The following is a 24,600-nucleotide window of genomic DNA, read 5'->3' on the forward strand; positions in this document are numbered from 1 at the left end:
GTGTCGAGGAGAGCCCTCTGCTGTGCCTGGCGCCCTCACTCCGCTCTCGCTTCTTCCAGAAACGACCGGCACAAGAAGCCGGGGACGCCGGGCACCCCGGGCTCGCACGACCTGGAGACGGCGCTGCGGCGGCTGTCCCTGCGGCGGGAGAACTTCCTCCTGGAGCGGCGGTTCTTCGAGGAGGAGCAGGAGCGGAAGCTGCGGGAGCTGGCGGACAAGGGCGAGCTGCTCAGCGGCTCCCTCACGCCCGCGGAGAGCGTGCTGTCCCTCGGCGCACGCTCGCGCCTCTCGGAGCTCACCGGGCTCTCGGGCCTCTCGGGCATGTCCTTCGGCAGCCGCTCCTACCTGCCAGAGAAGCTGCAGATCGTGAAGCCGCTCGAAGGTGATCACCAGGGGCCGCGGCCGCTCTCGGTCCTCCTCGGCGACTCCCTGTGGGCCATGATCCACCGGCGCCAGGCGGGGCACCCCTGTAGCGCCTACTCCTTTTTCTTCCGAGACAGCCGCCCACGCTGCTGGTTTGAGTCCCGCTGAGGGCGGCTCTCGCCCTGGGCCTCCGTCCCCCGCGGTGGCAGGCTCGGCGACGGCACCCGCGGACAGCAGAGACGAGCCCCGCCAAACGAAACCAAAGATGAAAGAAGGCGGCTGCCGGTTTTCCGGTTTCCCTGCTTTTGCTTTTAGAGCCTTAGAAATAAACGTCTTCTAGAGAGGCAGAGGCGCTGTGGAGACGCTCAGAAATGAATCAGGTCACGCAGGGGGGATCTGAGAATCAGACTTAACGCTTTGGCTTCTCAGAAATTTTGGTGCCAGGGCAAGGAGGCGGAATGGTCGTGCTAAGTTGTTTTCTCAAAGACCGTGAGAGCAGTTTGTCCCCTCAGGTGCCCTGACCTTCACATATAGCGTGTGGCTCCCTTTCGTGCACGGTGATTTGGAATGGGGCGAGTGAGTTTTGAACCTCCTGCCTTTTCCAGCTGCACCCCAAATGAAAGCAACACTCCAAATGGAAAAACACAACTTTTTTTTTTTTAAAACACTGCTTTAGGCAGTCTAAAATGTCTTCTCTTTTCCTACCATTGTCCCGTCCTCTGGAAAGCCATGCCTTTTTCATTTTTTAACTCTTTTTGTTTCAAGACCCATATGAGTTTATGAGAAAGTGTTTTAGAATTCCACGGAACATCTCTGAAGCCAAATCAGAACCATGTAGCGTTTCTCAGCTTATTATCGCCCCCTCTAAGAAGCCTTTTCAAACATGTTTTTCTAATCACTCTCCCCATGACATTTTAATACTACAGATATGCTGTCTGCGTGTATCTGTATGTCTCTGTGCCACACATTAAAGGAGTAGCGCTATCTTCACGTCCTCCCCCCAGAGCCCGTTTTCACCCTTAGGAGTGAGGCGCCCGTTGACATGTATTTGAGGTGAGGTGGTGCTTGTTCCAGCGGGGCACGGGGGTGCCGGCGTTCTCCAGAGCAAGGAAGGCGGCAGGTTATTCTATTTTCATGATTTGTTTCATTGTATAATTTAGTTCCTTGCTAGGTTTCAGAAAAGGGATGGCTCACTTTTAATTTGTTTATTCAGTTGTAACCTTTGTGGTTGTTTTCTGATCCTCAATTATGTCTGTTTTCCTTTCAATAAAATCTCCCATTTCTTCAATTTTATTTTTTGTTTTTCTTTTTCCTCCTTTGTTTCTTAAAGATCATTGGAATGTATCATCTCTATCTTGTCTGCTGTATTTGACTCAGTGTTTCATTAGATCACCTAAGAATGTTTTTTTTAATTTCCCTATTTTTTTTAAGATTTATTTTTTATTTCTTTCCACCCTCCCCCATTGTCTGCTGTCTGTCCATTTGCTGTGTGTTCTTCTATGTCTGCTTGTATTCTTGTCAGTGGCACTGGGAATTTGTGTCTCTCTGTTGCATCATCTTGCTGCGTCAGCTCTCTGTGTGTGCGGTGCCACTTCTGGGTTGGCTGCACTTACTTTGCGTGGGGCGGCTCACTGCGGGGCACACTCCTTGTGCGTGGGGCTCCCCTATGCGGGGGGGCGTGCCTGCGTCACGTGGCACTCCTTGCATGTCTCAGCACTGCGTGGGCCAGCTCACCACATGGGTCAGGAGGCCCTGTGGTTTGAACCCTGGACCTCCCATGTGGTAGGCGGACGCTCTATCAGTTGAGCCAAACTGCTTCACGGAATATGTTTTTCATTCATTTTCCAAGCACATTGCAGGAAGCAATTTTTAGAATTTTTTTGCCAATTGATTTTTATCTTTTTCAGTCTTCTGACATAGATAGCAGTATTCTTATAAGTTAGTAGAGTAAGAGGAAATTCCATTAGATTTGCAAGATGAATTTTGTTTTAGGACCTTGCTCCAGGAGCTAAACCACTAGCATTAAAAAGTCATGTTCTATCACTGTTACCTGTAATGAATCCTCATGGCTCCATTTTGTAGTCCTCTTGCCTTCTTAGCTTTCTAAAATGTTTATTTTCTCTCTTTGTCCCTTCCTAATCTCTCTTTCCTTTACTGTGTTTAATTTGATAAGTTAGTGTGCTTACATGTTCTGTTTGACTCCAAGTTCAGTACAGTTCTACTGTGGCATTGGATAAGTCACCCACCTTTTTGAGCTCTGTTTTCCTTACTTGTGAAATAAGGCTCACGTGAGACTGTGAGGAGGCGCAAATGTAATTATGTGATTTCTGCAGTGCCTGGCACCTATCAGGTGCTTATGAAAACTTAGGCTCCCCAAACCTGCCCCTGTTCTGGCAGCTCCGGTCTGAATGGGTGCAGGACCGACGTTGGCATCCGGGCCAGCACCGTGCTCGGGCCCTGCTCGCACGTCATCCGTTCGGGTGCCCCCCTGGGGAGTCGAGGGGGTGCCTGGGATGTATCTGGGGTGAGTCCCTTGGAGCGTGTCGGCTGGGATCATAGCAGATAGCCAATCTGTGTCCTCATCTGTCTCTTACCTGTTTAATTAATCGTGCCATCTGCTTACTGGTGTCAGCCACAATAGCCGGGCTAGGTGTTCGAGGACGCCAGCACCCTCTTCTCTTCGTCTCGCCTTACACGTTTTAAGCAGATGAAGAACAGAACAACCATTCCAACTAGAAACCTGTATCTGCATTGGAAAGACTGAGGCAGGCAACTTTTCTGTTCACATATCTTGCTCTTCCTTTCCGATTGATTATAACCAAGATAGTTTCCGAATAAACAGCTAATATATAATTAGGAACGAATATACCCTTGGAAGCCGCACGCTATCTGGTGGGCTGCGTTCTAGCTTCCAGGCCTGGTGGTCCTCTCATTGGAACGCGTGTGGTTTTCTTCTCGATGGTGAGTGGGAGTGGAGGGGCAGCAGAGGCAGGGGCAGTGACCGTAACTGTTTGCCTCACTGTCCATGCCTCATGCCACTGAACTTTCTCTTGGTGCCACCCGGGAACAGTTGCCCAGCCCAGCACCGGTTTTACGCGGGCAAGTTGGTGCTGAGTTGGCGCCGACGGGAGGCGGGCCATGCCGCAGTGATTTTCTCCCGCTGTGTGCTCGACAGGTAAAGAGGCCAGGTGGAACCGTGGGCTGGGGAGATGGCGAAGGAAGCGGATTGGAGAGTGGTGGCCAGGGCTCGCGTGAGACAGGATTCACCCCGACGGTTTAGTGCGTGTCCCTCTTTGGTCAGAGGGCGGCCTCGAGGCCGCCGGGACCCCCCACGGCGGTGGAGGCCGTAGCCGTGGGAGGAAGGTGAGGAATGGGGTGTCCTGTCCAGGCGCTGGGCGGGGCAGACCCTGCGGTCCCTGGACCCGGCCAGGACTGGGGAGAGCCTGTGCAGCGGGAGGTGATGGGAAGAGCCCAGGCACGCGGTCGGGTGAGCGGCTTGCACCATCGTGCACATGCAGGCGCGAGCGCCTGTGTGGGGTTTGTCCAGCCACCCAGGTGTGTCCCTGGTGTCCTCACTGCCAAGAGGTAGCAGACGGGTAAGCGGGTGGAGACCGGGGCCAGCTGAGTTTGAACCCCAGGCCGGCCACTTGCTGGCTGTGCAGAGCCTGTGCTCGGTTTCTCATCTGTGAAGTCGGGTAACAGTCGTCCTGAGGGTTAAATGAATGAGTAGATGTAGCCTCTTGAAGAGTGCCTGGCATTTGGGGGTGCCCCCTAGGAATAGCTGGGCTTACCTGGGTAAGAGAGGCCCCAGTGTGGGATAAAATCCAGGTGGGCTGGTGGGCGGTCCTTAGAACGCCCTTGTCGTTACGACCTCACTGAACCTCGGGGTGCAGGTGGCAGCGGGCCTTTCTGCAGCCTCTCCACGGGGTGGGCAGAGGTGGGCAGCCTGCCGAGCGGCTGGGGCTCTGTGCCCACGGGGCCCGTCGGGGCCGGCTCCCAGCCTCCGGGGTTTCTTTCCTGGTGGGCAGCACCCTCTGGAGTGGCCAGGAGAGCTGGCACTTCCTCGACACCAGTGCCCGTCGTCTCTCCCCCTTCCCGAAGGAGAAGAGATGCGGCCACGTTTTCTCAGGGGTTTCTGTCCTGGGACCCACGTGTGTGTCCCCAGCTGGGCACCGTGATGCTTAAGCTTCCCCTGTGCGGTTTTGGTGCAGGGGTGGTCTGGGCGCCTGTTCTGTGGCATGAGGGGTGGTCCCCGGGGGTGACACGAGAGCCCCCCTGCAGGTTGTGCCTTTCTCCTGGCAGCCCCAAGCACCCCTGGAGGATTTGCTATGGGCCACTCATGCAGTGGGGGCGGCTCCCGTGCTGGCCGCGGGTGTCCTCTGGGCTCAGACCCGGGGCTTGGGGGCCGGGCAGTGCAGGCTCGTGGGGGGGAGCGGCCCTGGGCTCTGAGCCCTGGCGATGACACGGCCACCCACGAGACCTGGAAGACTGTCTGGCTTGAGAGGCAGCCTGAGGTCCCTTGTCGGTGAACCACAGGCCTGGCCCGACCTCACAGGACACGTCGTGTGGAGCCCGCTGCGCCCAGGGGCCTCCGTCCAGCGTGGCTTTGAACAACGAGCCGGACAGTAGGACGCGGGCGCCCACGAGCGGCCTCAGCACGTTGGCAAAGCCCTGACTGAGGCCTCTCTGGGGAGGGGGCTCCGTCCCATCGCGTCTCGGGGTCTGGAGAGTTACGAGCATGGCTCCTCCGCCGCGCTGCTGGCGTTTTGGGCCGGATGCTGCTTTGTCATGGGGGCGGCCCCCCGCCTCCCCCCAACTGGAGCCAGGACCCCCCCCACCCAAGCTGTGACCACAAAAGCGTCTCCAGGCACTGCTGGGGGCCCCGTTAGGAGCCACCAAGCTCCGGGTATCTTGCCCGGCGGGGAGCAGGGGTGGGGCAGAGGGCATTCGGTGATACCCCTTTTGTCGTGTGCAGCGCTGCTTTCTTACCTTCCTTCGTTTCTGTTTTACATTTTGAGCTCTTTCCTGTTTGTGTTCTGTGGGCTGGGGCTAAACAGGATAAGCGTGCACACTTAAAACCGGGATAGACCTCAAAGCGGGCGCCTGGGAGAGCTTTTAAGCGCGTGTCAGCAGTGGGTGAAACTGTTTTTGCCTCTCCTTTGAAATGATCTAGTTTACAAAACCCTGCAGGCTGCCTGGCTGAGCGCCCCAGAGGAGCTGCTCGCCGGCCGCCGTGTGGACGGGGGAGCTCGCTGGGCGTGGGCTCCGCGTCTCCATCCCCGGCCCACCCCTCCTCCCCGCCCCTCGTGCTGAGCGGGTGGCCCTCGACCTTGCAGGGGCGGCGGCAGCTGGAGGAAGCCGCGTCCACACAGCCCTGATCCCCACCACGGCTCACAAGCCCGGGAGACTGTCTGTCCCTGAGGTGCCTGCTTTCTGGTGATGTCACCCTCCAAAAGCGCAGCCCGTCCCTTCCCGTGAGCGCGCCCGTGAGTCTGGGCAGCTGCTTCATCTGCGGAATGAGCTAGAATCCCGCATTCCAGGCAGGGTGCAGGCCGGGCCAGCTCCGCCCGGTGTAATTCCAGCACCAACGCAATGCCACCCGAGCCCGGGCCCGTGGCGCCCGATGGGCATCCCCGTGTAGTGTGGCCACACTCTTAAATCACACCTTGTTGGCGCCTCTCCCTCCCAGCCGCGGCGCCTCGCGGCTGCTGGCAGAGGGAGGCGGCAGCCACCCGAGACGCGTGCTGCTCTCCCTGCTTGGCGCGCCTGTCCTGGCCCTGGGGTCGGCTCGGTCTCCTCCTGCCCCCCTTCTGCCCTCTCCGCTCCCGGCCACGTGCACCTGGCGTGGGCGGGGACCGCGTCACTGCTCCGCGCTGGCCGTCGTGCTTTTCCTCTTCTGTTTCTAAAACGGCCCGTGTTGGGTCTGGGAGTGGACATTGCTTGGTTTGAATAAAGATTTTTGTCATCAAACACCTTGGCACCCAGCGTGGTATTGGTTTTACTTCTTCAGAAAGGTTAATTCTTTTAGAGAAGTTGGGGGTTTACACCACCGTGCACAAAGTACACACTTCCCGTGTACCGCCCGGTTCACACCTCGCCACGGTGTGGGACGTTTGGTGGTTTATGAAAGCACGTTTTATAGTTGTGCAAGTGACTGTAGTTCCTGGATTAACTCAGGCAGAAGGATTACTTTTGGGTTCCTTACATGGGTGCCCCCCCTGGCACGTAGTAGGGTGTCAGCTGTTGTTGCATAGTAGGGCCAGTCAGCCCTACCCATGTCCCAAAGATCACGTAGTAGGGCCAGTCACCGATGTGCCCCCCCCCCCGTGGTCACATAGTAGGGCTGTTCAGCCCCAGTGATGTCCTCCCTGTTTGCAGAGTAGGGCTGGTCACCAGTCCCCACCCCCATGGTCGCATAGTAGGACCGGTCAGCCCCACCAATGTCTCTGTGGTTGCATAGTAGGGCCAGTCAGCCGCACTGACATCCCCGAGGTCGTGTAGTAGGGTTGGTCACTGATGTGTCGTCTACCCCCCCCAATGGTCACATAGTAGGGCTGGTCAGCCCCACCAATGTCCCCTGTGGTCGCATAGTAGGGCCAGTCACCTATGGGTTGCCCCCCCCCCCCTTGGTCTCATAGTAGGGCTGGTCAGCCCCACCGATGTCCCCTGTGGTTGCATAGTACGGCCGGTCACCAATGCCTCCCCTCCCATGGTCGCGTAGTAGGGCCGGTCAGCCCCACTGATGTTCCCGCAGAGTCCACCGAGGGGGACTCAGGTGGCGGGAGTGTGAGTCCCGTGCTCTGGGGGTGGTAACGGCTGCCCAGCAGTTGTCCTAACGCGCTCTTCTCCCCGTCCCCCTTCTCTGCCCTTTCTCCCGCAAGGCTCTGCCACCCTCCACCACTGGCAGCAGTTGGCCCAGCCTCACCTTGGGGGCATCCTGGACCCCCGGCCCGGAGTGGTCACCAAGGGCTTCCGGACCCTGGACGTCGACCTGGACGAGGTGTACTGCCTGCACGACTTCGAGGAAGACGACACAGGTGGCCGCACCCCCCTCCCGGGCCTCGCTGCCTCCCCAGCAGCCCAGCGCCCAGAGGCCTCAGGTGAGCGGCCCCCGGCTCACCTGACCGTCTCGGGCGGCAGAAGTTTCCCGCGCTGGCCTCAGGCTTTCCCAGCGGAGACGCAGGAGCCGCCAGCGGCCGCGGAGGCCGAGGAGGAGTCTGGTGAGGGCCCCGGCGCCAGTTCCGCGCGGCCTTCCCGGGCGCCCTGCGCGGCCCCTCGCTGTGTGTGTCCGCTCGCCTGTGTGGCTGACGAGGCAGGCGTTGGTCGCGTGGTCTGTGTTCCCACAGGCTGAGGCCTCCTCCGTCACGAGCGGGCGTGCGTCCTGCCCACCCTGGCGGTGCACGGCCCCACAGGCTCTGGAAGCGGGAGCAGGAAAGGCTACTAAAAACGGGTCTCACTGGTTCCCCGAGAGCGCCCCGTCGGGCCCCGTTCTCCTGGTGCGGGGCTCCCCGTGTCCCCAGGGTTCTCGAATCCCCTGGCCAGCCCCAAGCTGGGCTGAAGGGAGCAGGGTAGCTTTAGGGGAATCGAGCTCTGGGCCCTTCGGGAGGCGAGAATGTTTTGCCTGCGCGTTGTGCTAAAATTAGGCGTTCAGAAGGCCTTGAGGGTTTCGGATACCGCTTGACAAATCACCTTTCTCACTTTCTTAACCTCAGTGGAGCTGTGTTTATTTTTCTTTCCAGCTTAGTGTGCTCAGAATAGATTTTTTAAAAAGCCTTTGGGGGAGCTGATGTGGCGCAGGGGCTGAGCGCCAGCTTCCCACACATGGGGTCCCGGGTCCCATCCCCAGCCCTGAAACCTCAGGAAAACATCTTTGAGCAATAGTTTTACCCAAACCCAGAGAGTGCATCTTCAAACGCTGGCAGCTCTGGAGATGGGGGTCCTGGGTGAAACTGGAAAAGATCCTGGCTCTCAGCCCTTCCCCAGCAAGAGTTAAGCGTGTGAGTTTGTGGGTCCTTATCCGGTGGCTGCGCAAGCTTCGTGCAGGGCTCGGGGACTGTGGGCTCTCGGTACGGGCTGCCCAGCAGTGGACGCTCCAGACTCCTGAGCTCCCAGCTCCTCCGGCCGAGCAGGCGGCGCTCCTGTTGGGGGGCACTCGGCCCTGGGCAGTCGGCCCTGGGACGCGCCCAGCCATCAGCTTTGAAGGGGGGCGCCCCTCTTCTCCTTTGCGAAGGCCACGGCTCTCCCCGTAAAACACAAGCCCGGGAAGGCTGCGGCCCCCGCGCCAACCCCCGCCCCTGCCCTGTTCCGGAAGCTCCGCTCAAGGGTCTTTAACGGGCACCAGGTTTTCTTTTTTCTTGAGATGAGCGTTGGAGGAGGCTCGGGTAGAAGGCTGTGTTTAGCGTGTAGCTTATTTGTGGTTTAATTTCTTTCTCTTTTTTTTAACAATTAAGTTATCAGATTAGTTTGTGACTCGATGAAAATAGTTAAGCAGCGACTTCGCGCTTAAAACAGGGTGGTCCTGTCGCGGCCTCTGTCGTCCACCTGGTGCTGGTGCGGAGGGCGGGCGGGGGCCACGGGGGCCCTGGCGTGTCTTGGGACGGCCAGCAGAAGGAGCGAAGCTCTCAGGTCGGTGGAGAGCTTCTCTTGGGGGACGGGGAACGGAGGACCACCTCGAGCCTGAAGGCCGGGCTCCCCTCCTGCGGCTGCACCCGAGGAGCGGGCATACGTCTAATCAAAGGGCCAGGTTGGCAGTGAGGGGTCAGAAAGGATCGCTGAGGGTCCCTTAGGAGAGGTCTCGGCGGCTCAGAAGGGGGCTCTTGGAGCTTGTTTTCTGGGCATGACTCGTCCTTCCCGTCATCGCGGAGGGGAAGGGGTTGGCGACCCTTGGGCTCTTTCTCCCTCTTGGGGAAACTGGACTTCTGGCTCCTGCTTGGAAGGAGCGTGTCCCCACCCCCGTGCTGGAGCGCCCCGGGGGCTCTGTGGACGGCCGAGGGGGCAGGGGCAGGTGGGCTGCAGTGGGGAGGCCTCGGCAGCCTCTCGGGGCTGGCGTCCTGGCCGGGCGGCTCCCTGCCCTCGTGCTGGGGCTTTTTTATGCCCAGACGGCCTGTCCCCAGGGGCTGCCACCGGCCTGAAGCGCCAGCAGGCGAAGCTTTTTGCAGACAGAAAGCGATCAGCCTTTTTTCTTGCAACTGGTGGGATGGGAGGAAATTAGGAAGACGTGTATCCTGGGCACTTTGCAACCTGCTGACTCTCATGGAGAAGTTTTAAGCACTGAAAAAATTTAATAATATATTTTAATATGGTTAATGTACTATTTGAAGCATTGTTGGCTGATTTTTAAAATCCCACGTCTTAAAAAGATTTCTATATTATTGTGCTGTAAATAATTTAGATGATTAAAATGGATTGTTTAAAACAACTTTTAGATTATAGTTTGGCTTTGTTTCGGTGGCACATTTTGTTTGAATCCAGGCACGGCCTTAGCTTGTGCCGTCAGCGTTCTGTGTACACTGTGTAGTTGTTACGTGTGGCGCAGCGCCTGTGCGAGGTGAGGGTTTTGAGGTCACACCGGAGATGGCAGGTTGGCCTGTCCAGTCCAATAGTCTCGGGCCCGATTCCCCTAGAGTGAGCTGGAGGGGGTCTGCGGCAGCACAGGTGCACTCGGAGGCCTGCTTCTTAAACATGCACGCGCATAGGAACCCTTTCACGGGGGGCGACGTCCTGACACAGGCTCAGCGAACCCTGGCGTCAGCCGGCAGCGGGCCTGCAGGGGGGACTGGTCATTACCCGGCCCGAGGGCCTGAGGGCCAGAGTCTGCATCTCAGGCAAAAGCCACAGTCGGTCACAGCTGTCCTTGGCAGTCCTGGAAATCTCCAGCACCTGGCCTCTGCACAACAGCCAAATATCCAGCTTTTTTTTTTTTTTTTTAAGCCCTCGTGCAGTTAGTCTGTGAGTAAAAGGCAGCAGTCCTTAGGAGCTGGGCATTTCTTAGCAAGTGCTCAGTCTTAGGACTTGCTTCAAGGCATGCCTTCAAGCTGGGTCAACAGCTGCGCCCATTTTCAGTCGATCTGAGTTGGCTATACAGACAGGCTGGTCCTGGGTGCCACTGGGTGCCACTGTCGCTCTGGTAGCAGCTCCTGGAATTAGAGAGTTTCAGGGGAGAGAGGCTGTGCACGTGTGAGCGTGTGTGGAGTTCACAGACCTGGCAAAGCCGAAGCACATCCCGTGACCACAGCTTCACCGCTACATGTTCAAGTCGAGAAAAGGGGGGAAGAAACGGTCAGGGCCGTCTGTTCTTTCATGGGTCCAGAGTCGGCCGCGCCCCGTGAAGAGTGGGCAGAGAACACAGGAAGGCGTCCGTGGGGGCAAAGACAGGGCTCTTTATCCAAGGTCTCGACATGCATCTGTAAATTTCAAAGATTATTTTAGGAGGTTTTTTCATGTGAGTAAAATTGTAGCTTGGGTGTGGCACAGCCAGCCCTCCTGAGTCCAGAGCTTCCCCTTGGGGCAGCCCCCTGTAGGTGGGCGCTGCGTCCTCCCCTAGGAGCGCCAGGGGCAGCGCCCACTTCTCAGGGAAGGGGCTTGAAGCACGTCGGTTGGACGATGGCTTTAGCAAGAAGCTTGTTCTGCCCTGTGCGTGGAGTGAGGCATTAGAGCCCGTGTGAGCCACTCTCGCTTTCCAGCCATGCCGACGGTCCCAGCCGAGCCACAAGGCCCCTACGTGCCCCCCAGGTCCCCGGGGCCACAGCCTCGTCCACGCGTCTTGTCTCGCGTTCGGCTGCGGGGAACGCCCCAGACTTCTGCCCGTTCCCCCAGGTGGCCGAGGGTCCCAGAGCTGCCAGCCCCGGGTTTAGGGCGCTGCCAAGGAGCCGCAGTGCCGTCATGGGGCGCCAGGGCGGGGCCTGGGGAGCTTGTCCAGGCCGCCACCCCCCAGGTTTCTGGTTGACTCCAGGCAGGGGCCCCAGGCCAGCATTTCCCGGGTGCAGCTGCTCTGGGTGGGACCCCGTTCAGAGGCGGGGCCTTAGGAAGCCCCCGTGTGTGCCCCCGCGCTGTGCCCTCGAGAGGACCGCAAGGGGCTGCCTGCCGCCCACGGGCTCTTGTTAGAAGCTCGGAGGTTGGCTTTGATGCCTTCGGGGTTTGGTGCGGCATCTGAACATGGGAGGGCAAGAGCCACTCGAAGTATGCCAGGGCCCGCTGGCTTTTCAGAATGCACGTTCACTGCGGAGGGAGGTCCTCGATGACAGCAGTGGCCTGTCCACCCACTCCCTTAGCGCCTGCCCGTTGCCCCCCAGCATTCCCAGGCCCACCAGGTGCGCTGGGACGAAACAGGCGTTGAAGTGGGAAGTTGGAGCACGCGGCCCAACGCGGCCAGCGCCAGGTGGACGCACAATCCCGTCCTCTGCAGGAACTCGAGGCTCAGCTGCGGCCGGGCTGCGGTGCGGGGCGAGTTCTCTGGAAGCTTCTGTGGAGAGTCCCCTCCCCTCCACCTTGCCGAGAGAAATGTCTTGACGTGCCCCTTTGCCTTTCAGAATTGCCCCCTTCCTGCCTCAGGGTTTTAGGAATAAGGCGCTGCGGCCCTTGACGAGCTCGAGGACCCGGTGGCCTCCCCGTCCTCACTATCTCTGTTGTGTCTCAAGGAGGGAAGGAGCTGCGCCCCAGAAGTCCGTGTTGACGCGTGGAGAGCTGGCGGGCCCAGGCATCCAGCGGTATTGGGGAGGGGTCAGGCCTCTGGCTCTGGCGCTCGCTGGGCCTCCTTCGGCTTCCAGAATCATCCATTGCTTCTGGGGAACGGCGACTTGTGAATTTTTAGCAGCCTTCTCCTATCCCTGAAACCCATCTCTACGAGCTGGGTTTGGCTTCTGCTAGTAGCACTGTCTTTAGAAGGGCGTCTGCTCCTACCTGCTGCAATCGAAGGTCTGATGGAGAAGGGGTGGAGGAGGAAGTGGCGACCGTGATCTTGGGGGGTGATTTGATTTTCCCACCATGCCTTTGATAGGGCTCGCTTCCGGTTTCCCGCCAGACTCGCTTTTTTCGGTCTTTTTGGTGCTCTCTCTCTCGGACTGTTTTTGTGTCATCTCTGTTTGCTGCGTTTCTCTCCCAATTAACCTGTCATCTGGATGCTTCTGGTTGCTTGTTTCTGGACCTCACTGCAGGAGGAGACCCGTGATTGTGTGGTTGCCTTCTCGTCATAGCTTATTCCGATTTTGTCTCTCTTACAGCAGCCTCTCAATTTTCCGGGTTCCTAAGCCATTACATTTATTGGTTGAGAAAGGGGCATAACGGCTATTTTTTTCTGTGTGTTTCGCCCCCCGCCTTGCCTGGAGCGCCCCGTGGTTGAGAGTCTGCCCCATGGCAGTGGCACGGCTGCCGGGCCGGCCCCCACCTCCCCCACTGTGCCCCTGACCCTCATCCACGGGCAGGCCTGTTGGCGTTGCCCCTCCAGCCACGTGGCCACCTGCTGTCCTCACTCTTCTGCCTTCCATTTGTGTCTCCAACACTTCTTGTTCCAGCCGGTCCTCAGTTTTCTTTGACGACACAGTCAGCCGTGTGTGGCTCTGTAGGTCTGGACCCCCAGTCTGTTCCGTTTTCTTTTTTGCCCCAAATCGAAGCGGAAACTTGCCGTAAAAGGCTGGAAGACGCTGGCTTGCACGCCTTTTGGATCTTCAGAGCTCACGGCTTCTGAGAATCCCAACCTGTTTTCCCCCAGGGGGTCTCTGGGGCTGAGCCGGGCAGGGGTGGGGGTCCCCCCAACGTGCATGCTGTTCGGGGCTGCAGCCCTCTTTGCACCCCCGTGAGTTACGGGTGAAGGTGACCCTGCAGTCATGGCTCTGCTGCTCGCTCTCTCCCAGCCCTCCAGTGCGTGCTGCTTCCTTGCCTGTGATTTATTTGGCTCTAGAGCGCATTCTTCAGCAGCCTTAACAACAACGCTTTAAAGCTTTAACAGGAAATAAGCTGTTGCCGTCAAACCCCCTAGAAATGAGACTGCACAGAGCGGCAGGGGGCAGGGGCGCCCGCGCGGCGCTTTCAGAGCAGGCTCGGCCTCCGGGCAGCCTGCGCAGCCCCGGGCTGGCGGCTCGTCCCGTTGTTGTTAAGGCAGCTGAGGAGCCCCCTGCTGCGACAATCTGAGACAGTAGTGGAACCAGCTTCCCAGCCCCTTTCCACGTAAACAGAAAAGGCTGCCGCCCCGTGCCACTCCCCCGGCCCTGGGCAGTTTCGCCACCGTTCCCAGTGGGAAAAAATGCAAAGCCACCAAAGAAGCAGCCGCTGACCTCTGCGGAGGGAAACCAAATCCACCCGCGAGGGCCCCCCAGCCCCCTCCCCAGCTGGATCCACTACTGGCCACAGAAGGCGGATGGGGCCTGCTGGATGGGGACGGCAGCTGGAACGCGGTGCTCTGCCGCCCAGTGCGCAACACTGTGGCTGTTGCTGAGGGTCCGCCTTCAATCCAGAACACCGGGGTTCGCCGTCCTCGCTGGCAGGTAGCTCGTGGCGTCTGTCCTGCGCTGAGGGCCGAGCGGAGTTCTCCTTCCTTGTGTTCGGGCGGGTGAGGCCTGTGTTTTGTCCCCCTTTTAGCACATCACCCTGGGAAGTGCATGTCACAGACCAACTCCACCTTCACCTTCACCACCTGCCGCATCCTGCATCCTTCGGACGAGCTCACGCGGGTCACGCCCAGGTAAGGGGCTGCGGCCGGGGGGTGGGCGCCAAGGGATGGGGTGCGCCGCGGGCCCCCCCGCAGGCGTGATGGTGAGGAGGGCCGCGTGGAGGCCAGCCTGGCTGGTGTCAGCGGCCGGAAGTGCCTGCGACCGCACACTCTCCTGCTGATTGGGATCCGCCTCAGAGAGGGGCCGGCTCGTCCTTGGAGAGGGGCCCCCCGCCCTCGGTCCTGCCGGCCGTGGAAGGGGTCGAGGCGCTTCCCTAGCAGAGCGAAGCTGTCCCGGGTGCTAAGGCCACGCCAGCTGGATTTTTGCCCCAGGGTTTGCCGGTAGATTGTGGGGTTCTTCCGCGGGATGGGGTCCCCAAAAGCCCATGGGGTCCCTGAAAGCCCGTGAGCCTTGGAATGGACCCCGGGCACCGGCTCCACAGCCAGACCACGAATGCCCGAGACTGGAGCCCAGGGGTCAAGCCACGTCCCCGCGGCCAGCGGCCTCTGGAGAGGGGACTCGCCCGCCCCGGGCGGCCAGCTGGGCGCGTTCCAGAGCCTCCCCAGCCTCCAGCAGAGGGTGAGGCGCCCCTGCCCAGCGCGGCGCAGTGGCGGCTGCCTGTATGTAGCCTCTGGCCCCTGCACAAGGGGGAGCTGGGGCTCGAGGAGGGTGGTGCCGAAATGCGGGGGGCACGAGAGGCTGGCCGGAGGCGCCTCCAATGCTGACCGCTTCTCCGCAGGCCGCGGGAGGAGGCGGACGGAGTGGGCGCCGCGCTGCTGGCGCGGGTGGGTGAGCCCGGCTGTGTGTGCGCGCGGGGTCACACTATTCGGGGCCATGTCTCCATGCCTGTGCCCTGCTAACGTGACCCCCACCCGGCTAAGACCCCGTCCAGCTGGAGCCTAACACGGCGGCGTTGCCGCCTGGACTGCGTGGTCGAGCTTGGCTTTCCCTCGTCCCTCCTCTGTGACCCTGGCTTCCGGGCCTGTGCCTTCTGTTTGGAGAAGGTGGTTTTGGGATGCGGGGCCAGCTGTCCTCTGTCCTCTGACGTCCACCTCAGAACCGGCCTCCTCCTTTGGTCAGCCTGGCCGTGCTCAGGACGGAGGGAGTCCGGGCAGCTGGGGCCACGGGGCGCTTGACAAGGGGCAGCTCAAAATAAGATGGGAAACCTTCCAGGAGTGGCCACTCAGCAGGGCCAGAGCCCAGCCCCTTCTCGCCCTCTGGCTGTAGGTCAGCTCTTGTGGGGCTCCCCTGCGCCTCTTAGGGCCCGGGTCTCAACCCCGCGACCTGCCGTGGTCTCCAGCCGCGTGTTTCGCCGAGCGCCCCGACTACCAGCCTCCCCACCCTGGGCCTGTACGAGAGGGGCCTGTTTAGGGACTGCCCCCCAGCTGACGGAGCCCTAGGCTCGTACTTGCTTTTTTTTCCCCTCTATTTTAAAAAAAGTTACATTCAAAAAATATGAGGTCCCTGTACACCCGCCACCCCCCTCACCCCACTCCTCCCCATCAACACCCTCTTTCATCATCGTGGCACATTCATTGCGTTTGGTGAATACATTCTGGAGCCTGCTGCACCCCATGGACAGTGGTTTACATTGTAGTTTACACTCTCCCCCACTCCATAGTGGGTCATGGCAGCACACAACAATGTCCAGCATCTGTCCCTGCAGCACCACCCAGGACAACTCCAAGTCCTGAAAATGCCCCCACATCATATCTCTTCTTCTCTCTTCCTACCCTCAGAAGCTATTATGGCCACTTTCTCCACATCAATGCTACATTTTCTTCCATTACTAATCACAGTAGTTCCAAAATAGAATATCAGTAAGCCCACTCTAATCCATACTCTATTCCTCCATCCTGTGGACCCTGAGATGGTGATGTCCACTCCACCTCTGTATCGAGAGGGGCCTTAGATTCCACATGGATGATGGATGCAATTCTCCTGCTTGCAGCTGTAGGCACTCTTGGCTCCCTGGTGTGGTGGTTGACCTTCTTCACCTCCCTGTTCGCTGGCCGGGGTAAGTCCAAGAAACCAGAGGGCAGGAGTTGTAAGTCTACTTAGGCTCAGGGCCTGGCCGTCACACGGACAGTCCAGAGATTCAGGTCTCCTGAGTATACACCAACCCCAGCACCAACCACAGGTCCAGTAAAAGTGACAGAGGAAGCATGTGTAGAAAGGTCACATCTGAGTCCAACTCCATCACACTCAGGAACACAGACTCCAAAGTAGGGCCCACTGGCAGGGCACTGAACTGCAGAGCCATCTGCCATGACCGTGGAACTGTGGGTCTCTGTAGCCCTCAGGAGAATTGTACTTGCTTTTGGAATGTCCCTTCGCGGGAGGGTCCCCTTCCCACGCTCTCTTTCCATGGGCCGACCCCGTGCCCTCCGGCGCGGCCCCCTTCCTGCCCCCTGCCGGCGCTCCACCCAGGGTGTCTGGCCTCCCCTGCCAGCTGTGCAGAGCGAGGCTCCAAGGAGGCACCTGCTTTCTCGTCAAATCCTTGAGCTGCCGGACAGGTTCCTGAGGCCGTTGGGGCCACGCCGTCCCTGGTGCCCATCGAAGCGGCAGGCCTCCCCGCCCGTTGGCTCCCCCCATCCCTGTGGGGGCTGTTAAGGCCGGCAGCCGTGCACTGCCCGCTGCCCGTGCACACGCCTCTGCCCCGCTGCCCTCACTGCCGGGTCTCGGCGTCGGAGCAGAGCGGCCCCACGGCTGTTTCCCTCCTGCAGCGCAGGCCTCCCCCGGGGCCTCTGGCTCGCACCCGTGCCGTGTAGGCCTGATCCCCAGGGCGTGGGCGGCCGCGGTGCAGGACCGGGGGCCAGGCCAGCCTCTCGCCCCAGGGACGCGGCACTAGAGAGGAATGCTGGGGTCTGGGTTGCCTGCTGAAGGGCCTCTTCCAGAAGGCGGCAGCCCCGGGTGTGGCGCACGCTGGGTCGGATCCCGGGTCGGCCGCGCCCGAGCCGAGCGGCACGTCCATCAGCCTCCGTGCCGGGGGCGCCATTGCGGGCGCGGGGGGGGGCAGCGCACAGCTTCCCATTCTCCAGAACCTGTGGCGGGGCAGGAGTGGGCGCCCGGGGGGCCGTCTCGCCGTGCGCCCCCGCGCAGAGCCTCGCGGGCACGTGCCGCTGACCTGTCCCCTTCTCCTTTCAGCCTTAACCCGGCCCCGACGCCGGCCTGCGGCGGCCACTTGAAGCCCACGCCCGTGGCCACGCCGTGCACCCCCCGGAGGCTGAGCGTGGCCGAGTCCTTCACCAACGCGCGGGAGTCCACGACTACCATGAGCACGTCCCTGGGGCTGGTGTGGCTGCTGAAGGAGCGGGGCATCTCCGCGGCCGTGTACGACCCCCGGAGCTGGGACAGGGCCGGCCGCGGCGCGCTCCTGCCCGCGTACCCGCCCAGGATGGCCGCCATCCCCTCCACCCCGCCCAACTCGCCCGCGCGGACACCCGCGTCCTCCCCGCCTGCCTTCGAGTTCAAGTGCACGAGCCCGCCCTACGACACCTTCCTGGCCTCCAAGCCGGCCAGCTCCATCCTCCGGGAGGTCCGGGAGAAGAAGAGCGTCCGCAGCAGCGAGAGCCAGACGGACGTGTCCGTCGCCAACCTCAACCTGGTGGACAAAGTCAGGCGGTTCGGCGTGGCCCGGGCGGTGGCCCCGGGGCGGGCCCACGTGCCCGCGCTGGCCGAGAACCCCCCGGGGGCGGTGCCGGCGGCCGGAGGTCCCGCGCCCCCCGGCCTGCCCCTCGGCTGCCCCGGCGCCGTCGGGGGGCTGCAGCTCGGCGCCGGCATCCGCAGGAACCGCAGCTTCCCCACTATGGTGGGCTCGAGCATGCAGATGAAGGTGCCCCTGGCTCTCACCCCGGGCATCTTGATGGGTGCTAAGCTCCCCGAGCAGGCCAGCCCGCGGCGCGGCTGGGAGGGCGCGTCCCCCTAGTCCCCGTCGCCCTCCCGCCCCCCTCCGTCCACCTCCCCCAGCCCCGGTGACACAAATCAACCTTGTGCCTAAGGGGAAGAGCGTGACCTTGGAAACTGTCCGCGGGGTCCCGGGGCCGCGCGAGCGCCCGAGGACACCGCCCTGTGCTAACCTGGGCCGCGTCCTCTTCCTCTTTGCTCTGGAGAAACACTGAAGCCGCCCGGGGCGTTGCTACCCCGTGGATGGGAAACCCGTCGGCGCCGCGGCTGCCCGGGCGCAGGCCCATGGCGCGAATGCAGCCTGTCACCGGGCGCCGTCAGCCGCTCTTCCCGGCCCGAGTGACTGTCCGGAGACTCCGTGCTCGGCCGCGGGCGGCGGGGGAGCTCCTCTTCCTCGCGGGGTGGCCTCTTCACGACTGCTCTCGTCCGAGTGTGACTTTTCCTTCCACGCCTGCAACTTGAAGTTCTGAGTTCCGTCATCCGTGGTCCGGCCAAACGGCCGGGCCGGAAGAGAATGTATCTTACCCTGTGTTGTGCCCCTCGGCAGCTGCGCCCCTCAGCCGCGGCCCGTCTGCGTGACTTTTTATTTTTGCATTTTTTGTATAAGCAGGGACGTGATGGTGCGGGCTGGGAAGTAGCAACGTAGGTCCTCTGTGGTTCTATGGCACCGAAGTACGCATTTCAACCACGCCGCGCTGCTTGGGAGGAAGCAGCTTATTTCTGGGTCCCACAATGCAATTAAGGCCAGCCCAGGATTAAAAGGAAAAGGGGCGGGGGGTCGTAAAAGAAGTTCGTCACCAGTCAAGGGGGAGGAACCCGACTAAGGAGAATAACAGACCGGTTCAGGGGGAACGGCGGCTCTGAGTTCCCGTCCCTTCTTGGGAAAACGAGGCACGGAAGTGGGCTGGCTCTCGCATAGCCTCTCGTTACCACCCCTCGATGCTCACGTTTTGCCGTCTTGTTTCTGAACGGGGGGTGGTCACAGCAAGACACCCCCCCCACACACCCAAGCCTTTCTCTCTTTGTGCCACTTTTTATCCTTAGGAAAGATGGAGGTGCTTGTGGAGACGGGCAGTGAGCAGGGAGCCGGCGGCGGTGTTCTGAGCTTTTATTTATTACCGGTGTGTCTGCCTTTCAAACAAGCCGCCTCCCCGGCTCCCCGCAGCGTCGCTGCGCTGTCCTGATCCAAGAGATGACGGCCACCCTCCGTGGACAAGTCTGCGCCCCCGTGGTCCCTCCGGGCCCCGCCCAGGGGCTGTGCCCTCCAGGTGGGCGCGGCCACTTGGGTCCGTTTGGGACCCCGGGGCTGCAGGCCCAGGGTCTCGGGCTGTTGCTTGTCGGCCGCGAGGGTGTTGGCCAGCTCCGTTCTGGACGCTCCCCGCCACTGTGTGCGCGCCCGCTGCGTCACGTCCGCCTTTTCTTTTGAATGTGTTTTCGAATGGTGGATAGGATGGCAGGGACGAGCAAAGCGTGGGCTGAGCGGAGCACTTCGTGAATTCCAAACGAGGGGCCGCCCATTGCCACACGGGAAGTGCCGGCAGCTGGGAGACCGCAGTATTTAGACTAGTAAACAAATAAATTATGAGCATTGTGCAGCCACGACCAAAAAGTGTGTTGTAATGCATCGGAAATCCACAATACAATTTTATTCACTAATGAGTATCAATAAAATAAGTTCAGATGATGGAACCACACTGGAATTCTGATGGGTGTTTGTTTTTTTATCTTTTCATCAGGGAGGGGATCTCTTTATGTAAGACGTTCAGTTTGGGAAAATGGAACGAGAGGCGTACGCTTTAAACACGCACTCTCCCTGTTCTTTTAGTATGATATGCTTTGGAGAACTTGCGCAGCTGTGACGGCTCTGCCGTGTGCACGCGGCCTGTGAAGCCCCTTCCCCAAGGTGGACACCAACGTCCATCATCATGGCTGTCACAGCGCCACCCTGAAAAACCTCGTCGACCTGTGGTTTTCCACGTAGGTATATACGCCCGTGGGACGAATCCCAGCAGAGAGGCTGTCAAATCCCCTCCAAAGACTTAGGGCGCGAGACTTTTAAAAGTCGCAGACTTTTAAAAGCCGCAGTCAGTGGAGGGCCGCTCGAGGGGGTTGTGAGAGCAGCACCAGGACGAGCCAGCCTCGCCTGCCACCCTGATGTTTGGGGACAGCGGGAGGCACACGTGAAGTTCAAAGTGGGTGCGGCCTGGGGCAGGGCACTTACCCGCTTACCATACAATGGGACAAAGGCCACCTTAGGTTAGATGAGGGACTTCCGCTGCCAGGCGGTGCTCAGTGCCGAGGATACAGCATCGGGCCTGTGCGGCGGTTCTGGCCGGCCGCATCGCCCGCCGCTCCCTTTTCGGTGGTGCCAGCCCCAGGTCTCGTCCCTTGGCCGCCCCTGCTCCCAGAGCCGGCGCAGGGCTTCTGCGCCAAGCGTGCCGGTCCCCTGTGAGCCCGCGAAGCCCCCCTCCCCTCCAGCCAGTGTCCGGCTGACGAGCCGTCCCGTCTGCTCTCAGCCTCGGCACCGAGGAGCTGAGCTCCGATGTGCAGCCAGTTTAGGTAGAGACACTTTTCCAGTCATCGTAAGAGGGGAAATGTCACGCCCTTGGGGTGAAGTGGCTTCGTTTTCAAGGAACGGCGAGGACATCCTATGACTCTCCTGGGAACTTGTCAGCAACGCAGCCTCTCACACCGTGCCCCGCGCTTGCTGCGTGAGAATCTGGGGGGCGTGGGGAGGCCAGGAATCTGCATTTTCACAAACCCTCCAGGTGCTTCTGGTGCTCGTGAAAGTTTGGGAGCCCCTGCTGATGGGGCGGGGTTGGGATAGTTCTGCGGTGGGGGGAGGTGGGGGGGTCAGGGGCTCCTCCACCTTGCTTGGAGTTTCCTCTGTCCAGGGGGTGGCCCTGGAGCTGGGCTTTGGGGGTGGGCAGGACCTGCCAAGCAGAGGGGAAAGGTGTGGAGAAGGGAAGGAGAGAAGCTCTCCCTTGCTGTTGGATGCAAAGAGGTAACGAGGAAGGGACAATTGTAGGAGAAAACCCACCCAGATGCTAGTAACTGATTGGAACAGCAGTGGATGCCAAGTCCCCTGGCTGAGAAGTCGACAGGTATCTTCCCCAGATGCTTGTTAGTTCCCAAGGGGGTAAGAAGCTCCTGCTGCAGTGGAAAAGCGGTTGTGCGCCCGTTTAAACATGCGACCCGACTGGGCCAACCGCTGGGCGCCTGCCCGCGAGGGAGGCACTGGGAGGACCCGCGGCCCTTCTGGGGTCCTCCTTCCTCAGTCTGATCATAGGTCGGCAGATGGACAGGCCAAATGGAGGGTCCTTTCCAGAACACTTCCTTCTCCCTTTAAGAATGTCAATGTCATCAAAGACAGGAACCGTCCTGGATGACGGAAGATAACGAGGCAGTGCCATTCACAATCGCAGTTGGACGCACAGCAAAGGCAACGTGGGGACAATCAGAGGCATTTGAGAGGCTCACTCAAACGCGGTGCCCGTGGTCAGTTGCCTGGCTTCCCCGCTGCCCTGTGGCTCGGCAGGAGCGTATCTTTTTTTCCTAGGAGGCACATGCTAAGGTATTAAGAGGAAGGGGCATAACATCTCCAAGCCACATTTGAATGGGTCTGAATAAAGCAAAAAGTAAGAGCTCATTTTCAACAGGAGGCTGCGGAGAGGAGGAGGGTCCATCTCGAAGGCTGGGAAGCCCCTGATACAAGGCTCTGTAAACTACAGACACAGACGTGCTCCAGCGGCTTCGTGTGACACCGTGGCCCAAGCGGGAGCTGCCAAAGCTGCAGGCGGGTGGCCGGGCCTTGTCGAGGTTCTGGCCTGGGCTGCAGACATGAATTTTAGGAGCACATGGGGTGACTTAGGCCAGTAATTTATTAAGGCAGGGAGGGACGAGAAATGGGAGAAAAGAACAGAGCAGGGGTGCCAGGTAAAGAGGAAGGGGCTGAGGAGTGATAGAACGGCTGGTTTTGTTGCTGCCTCTCGCCACCCCTCCTCCCCTTTCCAGCCGTCGCTATCTTTCCCGCCAGTCCCGCCCATATTGCCAACGTACAATCTGCCCTCTTCCCCGGTAACTGCTTACCTCGGGGCTGTCCATCAGCTTCAGCCTGTCCACTACTGCCCCGTAGCTAGCCCTCCCTCCATCTTACTCCTCCCTCTCAACCCTATATAACCTAGTGCACTTCCATAATAAAGCAGACCTGTTCTTGCGCTCAAGCGGTCTCCGTGGTTTTTTCCCAAACCGTGCGTCCCCCACGCCTGGAGAACCGGTGCTCCCTTCGGGAGTACCCCCCGCCGGCAGTTCGGCAGGAGTGAGCCCCCCCCCGACTCTTGGGCCTGAGCGAGGCTAAGCCCTCCAGCCCGACGGCATGGTTTGTAGGCTACAGTTTCCCAGTTTAGATTGTAGATGCCCAGGTTTTACTCGCATGTTGGTGGAGGCAGGGGGAAAACGGGGAGAGCGGGGCAGGGAGGGCAGGGAGACAGGGAGAGGGCGGGTTCACTCTCCTGTTGACTTTTAAGACGTTAATCAATCCTCCCCTTTGCTGACGGCAGGGAAGAGCCCCAGCTGTGCCCTGTTTGATCGCCCACCCATCGACCCCCGGGAGGCCCAGTGGTGAGGCCCCTGGAGAACATCGGGGGCTGCTCCTGGCTTCGGGAGGAAATCTGGTTCCGAACGGCAGGCTCTTGGGGGGGGGGGGTCTCCCGCAGCCGTCTTGGGGTGTCCACGTGGACGTCCAGCTCCGTCTGTGGATTCCCCACCTAGCCTGCTGCAGTAGGTGGGGCCAGAAAGCAAAGACGTCAAGTTCTTGGCTTTTCATTTGGAGGACAGAGCTGAGTGTGTGTTTTGGTATAAGACCGAATCGTCTGGAACGAAATCCACTGAGCCAAGTGTTCTTCATCCCCTACCCCTTCTGCTCTGGCCCTCGAGCCCTCCGCCTCCGGCTGCTGAAGGCTCTCCGTCGGTGTGGCCTCCACCTTGTCCCTCTGTGGCCAAGCCCGGGGCAGGGGGAGAAGCCCCCGGCATGTCAGGGCACCCAAGGAGAGATGAGCTGGTTTCCCGGGGGCCTGGGAAAATGGGGAGTCTGGCGCCCTGCTCAGCATCTCACCCCGTCACGGTGCCGGCACTCGGGGCGGTGAGGGAGTCAGGAGGTCAGCTGGGTGTCCCTGAGCGGCACGTCCGCAGGACATCCGGAAGTGCCCAGCGCACGGCGCACTCGCCTCCTGGCGCTGCCTGGGAGGGATGGCCTTGCCGGGATGAAGGAAGCGGACAGATGGCCCTGTTGTCCCCACAAAGACATGTTCCTAGTCCACATCTGGTCACTTAAGGTGGTCAGCGAGTCGGTGGCCTCAGTTCCTGGAAACCTCGAAGAGAAGCCAGAGGTCAGAGAAAGCCACAGGTGGCGGGGCTGCCACGCCAGGAGCCCCCGACCCAGGAGCAAGTGTGGCTTTGCCCTGTGTGCTCTGTCGTAGCAGCAGTGGCAAACGAAGCCCCTCCAGGGCCCTAATGAGAGCCAGTGCCCAGGATGGAGCTGCCACGTGGGAGCCGCTGGTGGAGGCGGAAAACGATCTGAACTAAGGGAACTGCCTGGGAGCTCGTACTGAGGATTAAGGAGCCTTAAGACTTAGATTAAGGATTAAGATTTAGAAAAAATTAATCTTCCGCATGCCTGAGCTCGGGGCTGGAGACCCTCCTCCACTCGGCGTAGGGTTCTGTTGGCTCCAGCAGCCGCGTTGGCGCCTGAGGCCTCGAGGTGGGCTTGGCGCCGCAGCCAGTAGAGGGCGCGCGGAGACCGCGAGCCGGCGGGACCTCCTGCCGCAACCGCGGTTGGCTTGTCCCTGGAGAGCAGCGCACGGCCCGGGGCCCCACGTTGTCACCCGTAAGGAGGGCTGGGGGGTCGCGGGACACGGCTGGCACCCTTTCCGAAGCTTCACCGGGGTCCCTGGGGCGGCACAGCGCGGGGCAGCGCAGCACGGCTGACCCTTGGGCCACGGCCGCCTCCTGCAGCGAGGATGGGGGCCTGAGTCCAGCCGTGCCCCTCGCCCCGCGGGTCACCGTCCCCGGCTGCTTCGGGGATCAGGAAGAACTGGCCCAGCGCCGGCTCCCAGGGGGCCCTGTCCTCAGCAGACGGAATAATCCACTTAGTGGGAGTCTTGCCCATGTTCATTTCAGAAAGCTCTGAGCCCTGGGCTGGTGCCCATGGGGCCTGCAGGAAACAGGAACGGGGCGCCAAGGCAGGAGGCCGGGAGGGCCACGTCGTGGCCTGTTAGCAGCCTGGCGGGTGCCCACGGTGCTGGGGTGGGGGTGTGTGGCTGCAGACAGACCGCTGGGGGCTGTCCTTTAACCCAGGGAAGGGCAGTGGCGGCTCAGACGGGGAGGGTGGGAGGAGGGAAGACTTGGGCCTCTGGAAGCTAAGCCAGGGAGTTTGCTGGTGGATGAGCTAAAAGGCGTGAAGGACAGAGGAACCAACAGTGACCCCGGGGGTTCTGGCCTGCGCCACTGGAGGACGGAGTCGCCCTCGGCTGAGCGGGCGTAGGGGCAGTGAGCGGAGGCGAGGAGTCTAAGCTGGGATATGTTGAGCTTGAGACGTCTGTCGGGCTTCCACGCGAAAGCGACTCCTGTCCTCAGACAGATGTTGCAGCTCCGCCAGCTCCCGGGGGCACGTGGGAGCGGGGCGGCGCGT

At 60.6% G+C, this 24,600-nt stretch overlaps 1 protein-coding gene across 11 annotated transcripts in view; it reads left to right on the plus strand.

Moving 5' to 3' along the window:
- The window catches only part of TRAK1 (trafficking kinesin protein 1), a 184,339-nt gene extending 164,727 nt beyond the window's left edge, over nucleotides 1–19,612 (plus strand). For 7 of the 11 annotated variants that reach the window (XM_058288550.2, XM_004478326.5, XM_071211997.1 and 4 more), the window contains 4 exons: nucleotides 60–382; nucleotides 7,245–7,583; nucleotides 13,936–14,038; nucleotides 17,154–19,612. In XM_058288550.2, the coding sequence (XP_058144533.1) occupies nucleotides 60–382; nucleotides 7,245–7,583; nucleotides 13,936–14,038; nucleotides 17,154–17,934 (1,546 nt within the window). In that variant the 3' untranslated portion in view covers nucleotides 17,935–19,612. The remainder of the gene's footprint in view (nucleotides 1–59; nucleotides 383–7,244; nucleotides 7,584–13,935; nucleotides 14,039–17,153) is intronic. The other 4 variants (XM_023584596.3, XM_023584598.3, XM_023584597.3 and 1 more) reach the window with 2 other exon arrangements.
- The last annotated feature ends 4,988 nt before the right edge of the window (nucleotides 19,613–24,600 follow it).

This window comes from Dasypus novemcinctus, chromosome 26 (assembly GCF_030445035.2).
Source record: "Dasypus novemcinctus isolate mDasNov1 chromosome 26, mDasNov1.1.hap2, whole genome shotgun sequence".
NCBI classification, from domain to species: domain Eukaryota; kingdom Metazoa; phylum Chordata; class Mammalia; order Cingulata; family Dasypodidae; genus Dasypus; species Dasypus novemcinctus.